The sequence below is a fragment of the Eretmochelys imbricata genome, chromosome 3, assembly GCF_965152235.1.
Source record: "Eretmochelys imbricata isolate rEreImb1 chromosome 3, rEreImb1.hap1, whole genome shotgun sequence".
NCBI classification, from domain to species: domain Eukaryota; kingdom Metazoa; phylum Chordata; order Testudines; family Cheloniidae; genus Eretmochelys; species Eretmochelys imbricata.
The window spans coordinates 204,556,767-204,564,297 of record NC_135574.1 but is presented as its reverse complement, the minus strand read 5'-3'; the positions used below and the strand labels follow the sequence as shown (position 1 = coordinate 204,564,297).

At 51.5% G+C, this 7,531-nt stretch overlaps 1 protein-coding gene across 1 annotated transcript; it reads left to right on the top strand.

The window, feature by feature from the left end:
- Nucleotides 1–1,270: 1,270 nt before the first annotated feature.
- On the top strand, nucleotides 1,271–2,512 carry SSTR4 (somatostatin receptor 4). The gene has a single exon (XM_077812064.1). It carries the CDS (start codon nucleotides 1,271–1,273, stop codon nucleotides 2,510–2,512), a length of 1,242 nt encoding a protein of 413 aa, XP_077668190.1.
- Nucleotides 2,513–7,531: the final 5,019 nt, after the last annotated feature.

Sequence of the window (7,531 nt, the reverse complement as noted above, 5' to 3'; positions counted from 1 at the left end):
CTGTACGTATATAATTTGCGCAGTCCTTTGGGATGATAAATGTAAATGTTGCTACTGAGTGGGGACAATTTTGCCGTGAACCTCTCTCCCCCTCGCCAAGATGCCTGGATTGCCGGTTGTGAGCCCCTGCAATGCAACCAGCAGCTATTACGCAGGGTTACCGGCAACTGTTTGATCTGTGTATTATGAACCTCCCCCCCACCTTCTAACAGGCTTCTCGGACTGACAGTGGAGATACTGCAAAAGGAAGCGTTTCCCTCAGCCATTTTCAGAGCACTGGCAAGGCGAATATCAAACAGAAGGGGGAAGGGTTGGCATTGATTTTAAAGGTGAAACTCCTGATCAGAAAGTTGTACCTTCTTGTGGAAACAAGCCAGAAATGATTCAAGCAAATGAGAATAACTCAGATTAAAATGGAAGGAGAATGGCCTGTCTTTTACTTTAAAAAGGCCAGATCCCGCTAACTTTATTCACCTTGATTAGGACCTTCTTGTGCCCGGAGCCTGTTGATGTCATTGCGGCTGTCTGCCGGGTAGGAGTACTGCTCAGCAGCGGTAAAGTTTGTTCATTCTATGGACCTTCCTTGCAGGGGCTAATGAAATAATTAAGGTCTGGGGAACACCTCAGTGAAGAGGAAAAGTTTAATTATTCTCATTCCTTTGTATTTAACGGCCAGCGGCCACTGCTGCAGAGGCGTCGCAGCAAATGACAGCACCCCCTGGCTCTGCGTCCATTGTCTGAATCGGTCAATGCCGAAGCTTCCGAGGGCTGCATATTGCAGTACACTATTGTCTCGCCGTGAAGCAAATCAAAGGCACCCTCGCCGGTGGGAGGGCGGCCTGTGATTGGAGCTACCGGAGGTGTGTGACAGCGATTTGACAATTAAGGGAGCAGCAGCAGAGAGCACAATTTTGCAGCTGCTGCTGCTACTGGCACTGAAAACTCACATTTCTGCCTCTTTCTCTCTCTCTGTCTCTCTTTGAACCATCTGCATGCTGAGAAGCGTACCTGCCAGGCGGCGTCCTCCAACCCCGGCAGTATTCTTCATCTCCTGGCAGCACCATCCGTTGGCAGGCAGCAGCCACTCGTCCCCCAACAGAATCCAGCTCCTGGCAGCAGCCTCCATCCTTCAGCAGCCTCCATTCCTTAGCAGGCAAAACCAGCCATCCCCCTCCCCAGCATCACCCATGCTCTAGCATCATCCATCCCCAACCACATCCAGGCCCTGCAGCCCTTTGCTCCCTCTCCTCCCGATGGGACAGCTGCCAACATGAGCACCGATGCCAAGCACCTGCCTGCAGGATCCCAGGAGGGGAGCGGGGCTATGTGGACTCCATCCAGCTGGATGGCTTCTGACGTCCCTCCCAACGCCAGCACCTCCTTGGCACAGCTGGATCAGCGGCAAAGGGCGGAGGAGTGGGGTGGCAATGCCGGAGAGATTGCGGGCACGGTAGTGATCCAGTGTCTCTACGCCCTGGTATGCCTGCTGGGGCTGCTCGGCAACTCACTGGTGATCTTCGTCATCCTGCGCTACGCCAAGATGAAGACGGCCACCAACATTTACCTGCTCAACCTGGCCATCGCCGACGAGCTCCTCATGCTCAGCATCCCCTTCGTGGCGGCCTCGGCTGCCCTGCACCACTGGCCCTTCGGCCGGGCCCTGTGCCGCACCGTGCTGGGCGTGGACGGGCTCAACATGTTCACCAGCGTCTTCTGCCTGACCGTGCTCAGCCTGGACCGCTACATCGCTGTGGTGCACCCGCTGCGGGCAGCCACCTACCGCCGGCCCCGGGTGGCCAAGATGGTCAACGGAGGGGTCTGGCTGCTCTCGCTTCTGGTGGCCTCGCCCATCCCCATCTTCGCCGGCACCGCCAGCACGCACGATGGCCGAGCAGTGGCCTGCAACCTGCTGTGGCCTAGTCCGGCCTGGGCGGCTGCCTTTGTGGTCTACACGACCTTGCTGGGCTTCCTGCTGCCGGTGCTGGCCATGGGCCTCTGCTACCTGCCGATTGTGGGCAAGATGCGGGCGGTGGCTCAGCAGGTGGGCTGGCAGCAGTGGCGGCATTCGGAGGGGAAGCTGACCCGGCTGGCGTTGATCGTGGTGGCCATGTTCATGGTGTGCTGGATGCCCTTTCACGTGGTTCAGCTGGTGAATCTGCTGCTGCCCGGCCACCTGGATGCCACCGTGAACAGTGCCTCTCTCGTCCTCAGCTACTCCAACAGCTGCGCCAACCCCATCCTCTACGGCTTCCTCTCGGAGAACTTCAGGCACTCCTTCCATGGGGCGCTACGGCGGTGCTGCAACGCCAGCTTCTGCTGCTGCCGCCACCCGGACCTGGATGGCGCTGAGGAGGAAGAGGAGGAGGAGCCGCTAGATTACTGTGCCGTCCCCAAGGGGGAGGAGACGAGCAAGGGCTGCATGTGCCCATCTTTGCATTGCCAGCGGGAGCCGGTGCACCCTGAGCCCTGCTGTACACCCGGCACCCTCCTTGCAAAGACCACCACCTTCTAGATGGCATGTGTCCTCCTCCTCGGGACCCCTGCCTTCCGAAAGGGTGCCTCCTCCTGGCCCAGCCCGCGCCTTGCAGGACCAGCATCTTGTAATGAGCACCATCGCCCTGCTGCTGCATCTCACCCTTCAGAAACAGACGAGCGGGGTAAAGAAGCCTGCGTAAGTCCTCAGCCTGGGGCCATTTGCTTCTAGGTTGGCTCCTGCCTTTGGGCTGTGGCTGGGATGGGGCTTGTATGGCTGCTGGGTAAGCTGGCTGAGGGAGCTGCCCCTGCTTTTTTTCTCTTTGGGTAGCTGGGCTTGTTTCTTGATCGATTCCTTCTGTAGCCTGAGCAGTCCCTTGCCACTGAGACCGTGGGGACCATGCTTGGAGTAAGGTGCCACTCAAGTTGGCAAAGGGTCTAGAATGAGGATTCTCTTAGCCACTCCCATCCCAGGCATTTGCTAACAGGGCAGGAGTACTCTGTTGGCTTCTCTGACATGGGTTGTTTCCTATGAGCCTCCTCAGCACAAGAGGCTAGGGATATGATACAGGTTAATGGTCAGCATTGGGTCCACATCCTGAGCCCGATGACTTCAGGAGGAGTTTTTCTGCAGCTCTCACTGGGAACAGGCTCAGCCCTTCTAAGGCCAGGCTGGTAATTAAAATACAAGAGAGAGAGAGAGAGAGTATATCTTCTTTAATCTTTTGTGACCAGTGTTTGGAAAGGAATGTGCCATCCTTAGCAATTTATTACTAGATTTTCAGAAGGGCACAACTCCCATTAAGAACAATGGGGGCTGCAGGGTCCTTTTGAAAATCCACCCATTAACCTAGTAAAGTGTGTCTAAAGGGAAAATAGTACCCTAGTTTGCAGAAAGTACAATGAGTGACAGTAACCTAACCCCAAAGTACTGATTTAAGGCTCAGTCTAGCTCCGATTTAGTGAATGAGAATTTTGCCATTGACATGAACATAAACAGAATCTAGACTTTTTAAATGCTTGAGGTTCTTTTAGATCCTTAGAAAGAGCAACGGTGGGTAGGACTGAGCTGCAGTTGTGTCATGAATGATCCGATCTGTAATTGTGCCATAGAAAAATAAAAAGCCATAATGTTGGCCTGTAACGCTGTTATTATTATCCCTCAGGATTACATTACAGGAGTGGTTTTGTGTTTAAACAAACAGCCTTCACAACATACAAGATCTTTAGGCATAAAAAGTGAGAAGCTACAGTCTAAACTGTATCCCGGTGAATCAGCAATAAATCCTAACCATGAACTGACTCTGAAGGTTTGGGTAGTCAGGAGTTTTGTTCCATCCTCCGCAGAATTCCTGCATTTTAGGTGCTCAAATGCACTTGTTCTTGTTTGGCTTTCCTTAAAATTCTTGCAGTACCTAAAAACACTGTCTCCTGGAAGTCACTGATTGTGATGGTCCTAACATGTTCTTGAGCTGCCCGTTCATAGCCTTAAAGAGATTGCTCCAGCAATCACTGGAATCGTTGTTGTCCGAGTTTTCCATAATCGTTCCACTTTGTGGCAGAGCTCTGCATAGTACTTCACTATCGTCTCGTCTTGTTTCCTTTTTATGTTTCTGTCTGCTGGCGTGGCAACATCCATCAACATGGTCTCATTGGTCTTCTCTTCTACAACACTCATTATTGTTAATTATTACCATTACCAAAGCTCCTAGTGAGAGACCAGGACTCCATTGCACTAGAAACCCAGAACAAAAAGACAGTTGGAGAGCTCACAATCTAAGTAGTCACATGACCAAAGACAAACGCTGGAGACCACTTTAATCCTCATCACTCTCAGTTGACAAAGGAGTACAATAATTTGAGGTGGACAGGTTTATCTGTGATGCTTCAAATTTGGGCCCCCACCAGGGATTGAACCATTTACTTAACATGCTTACCGTTCCACACTGCGAGTAGTCCCGTTGTCAGTCGATGAGACAGCTCGCAGCGTGGATAAGCATGTGTGTCTATCTTTTCGAGATCAGGGCGTTGGGAGCCATAGCAGTCCTGGGAAGATTTATGTAAGGGATTCCATCTGCTGGATGTGCCCTGTAAAATGGCATGAAGTGACTCCTGTCCTCTGGCTAACCACTGCACTCTCCTGGCAGCTCATCACGGGGCTGGTTCTCCTGGCTCTTCACTTTGTGCAGTCCTTTCCACCAGTGTAAAGTGTCCCTAGTGTTCTGATCCGGTAACATGTCGCGCCCATTTTGCCTTCATGTGAAGGATGGCACAAGATGCAGGGCAACGGAGACTCAGGCCCCACAAACGCTTGCACAGCGACCACCAGTGCTGGGCCCTGCACGATTTCCCAGAGCTGCTGATCACTCTTCAACTGCATCACTGCCAGCTGATGTACAGGCAAAGGTTATGTTCCCAAAGAACAACCCCGTGCTGCTCTTTTGACTTTGACAATTGTTACGATGTTCTTAACTTTCAATTGCACACAAGGGAGGCAAAGGGATCTTGGCATGGGAGAGGTTCTTTAATAACATTTCAATTATGCTCAAGCAACAAAACGTACAAATCTAATTTCTGGGTGTGTCCTGTGCTGGGATAGTGCCATGCCTTGGATGTGTACAATAGCACTCAGCCCCATGACTACAAATGTTCCCAACATTGAAACACGCCCTTCTCTCCCTTGCTGCTCACAGGAGCCTTGACACGGCATGTAACTCAGGATATTGTCAAATCTCGAGAGTGCTTTAGTTAAGTGTCTTCGATTCAGAGATCTAAGGCCAGAATTGTCACCTAATCTGACCCCTTGTAGCCACAGAACGTCACCCAGCGAGTCCTACATCAAACCCAGCATTGCAGGATGAACTAGACTAGAGTGTATCTTGTAGAAAGACGTCCGGTATTGATTTAAAGACTCCAAGTGGTGGCAAATTTGCCACATCCCTTCGCAACCTGTCCCAGTGGTTAATTACCCTCACTGGTAAAAACATGCATCTTATTTCCCATCTGACTGAGTTAAGATGATAACCCTAAAAAAAATCCCACTGGATAGCTTCTTTTAGGGGTGGCTATAGAGTAGGTTTTTGTTTATGTTGTGACTTTTTTCACTTAAAACACCTCTGGATATTTAATTGATTTTTTCCATTTTTTTTTGCTATAAAAATTATTCAAAGTAGAAGGGTCAGAGGAAATAGTAGAAAAGGCGTGTTTGGGGGACTTTTACTATGATTAATTTAAGGGGGGTCCTTTTTCTTGATTTTTCAGCTAGTTCAGATACACTGGATGGGATTTTCAGAAGCCGTTAGTGTTGGCCTATGGCTTTGTCTACACGAGAAAGTTCTGCCTCCTCACTATGCTGGTATAGGGCTAGTGTTATACTGGTCTGGTTGAAGTGGGGCAAACACACACACATTGGAACGGGGTGGGGATGAGGAATAAACTGTATTGGTATAAAGCATCTTCATTCCAGCATAACTGTATCCTCCTCAGAGCTTGTGCCAGTAGAAGTGTATCAGTAAAAAATATCACACCCCTAACCATCATATTTATACCAGTCCAACTTTCCTATGGAGACCAGGCCTAATTCTGTTCCCATGTGGTAAAACTCCTCTTCATTTCAATGGGAGGCCGTGTCTACACTACAGTTGCTACAGTGGCCCAGGTCCGGCACTGCAGCGACGTGCCGCTGTAGTGTCATAGTGTAGGTGATTCCTACAGCACCAAAAGGGGTTTTTCCATCACTTTACATAATCTACCTCCCTGAGCATTGGTAGCTAGGTTGAAGGAAGAATTCTTCCATTGACCTATCCACGTCTACACCAGGGGTGAGGTCAGCCTAGCCATGTACTCAATGGTGGGAATTGTTCACACCCCCTGAGCACCATAGCTATGTCAACCTAACTTTTAAGTGCTGATCAGGCCTTAGACCAGAAGTGGGCAAATGAGGGCCCGCAGGCCACATTCGGTCCACGGGACCGTCCTGCCCAGCCCCTGTGCTCCCGGCCGAGGAGGCTAGCCCCCGGCCCCTCCCCCGCTGTCCCCCTTTCCCTGCAGCCTCAGTTCGCCACGCCACCGCGGTGGTGTGGCTGGCTCCGGCTGGGCAAGCTTCTGCTGTTCTGAGCAGCATGGTAAGGCAGTGAAGGGGGGGAGGGGAGGGGGTTGGATAAGGGGCAGGGGGTTCCGGGGGGCAGTCAGGGGACAGGGAGCAGCGGGCGTTTGGATGGGGTGGAGGTTCTGGGGTGGGGGGTCAGGGGATGGCAAACAGGGGCAGTTGGATAGGCCTGGGAGTCCTGGGGGGGCCTGTGAGGGGGCAGGGGTGTGAATAGGGCTCAGGGGACAGGGAGCAGGGGGGTTGGATGGGGGTGGGGTCCCGGGGGGGCGGTTAGGGGACAAGGAGTGGGGGGTTGGATGGGTCGGGGATTCTGAGGGGGGCAGTTGGGAGCGGGAAGTGGGAGGGGCGGATAGGGGGCAGGGCCCAGGCTGTTTGGGGGCACAGCCTTCCCTACCCGGCCCTCCATACAGTTTCACAACCCTGATGTGGTCCATGGGCCCAAAAATTTGCCCACCCCTGCCTTAGACCAACACTGACTGCTTTTGAATGTCGCACCGAAGGCCTAGGACTCTGAACCAACATATATCCTGGGGAAGATTGTTACTGTTGGTGTTCAGAAGTTTCTCTGGCCTTCCCTTTCTGTTCAGGACGTTAACCTAGTTACAAAGCCTGGATTCACTGGAGAAGAGGACAATGTTCAATTAGAACATTTAACATGGAGTACATGGGGGCAGAGAAGCAATTAAGCAATTAAGAGTGGCCTGTCCCAAATGAAGGACTTGGAAGTCTGGATCAGACAGGTAACTTCTCTTTGTAAAAGTCTGGATCAGTTTCCCCACGAATCACCACGTTTCAATGAAGCTTCATTTCTCCAGCTTGGTTATTTTTGTCACTTACAAATCAAAATTCAAAAACTCAAGTGTTGAGTATTTAATGCCTCCTGAGTTTACTTGTTATTCATCATCTCGGGCCAGTTACTCCAAGACAAAGTGAATGCTAAACACCACCAAA

Bases quoted from the DNA above. Each gene is read 5' to 3' on its own strand.
- SSTR4 (XM_077812064.1), top strand. From the start codon at position 1,271: ATGAGCACCGATGCCAAGCACCTGCCTGCAGGATCCCAGGAGGGGAGC.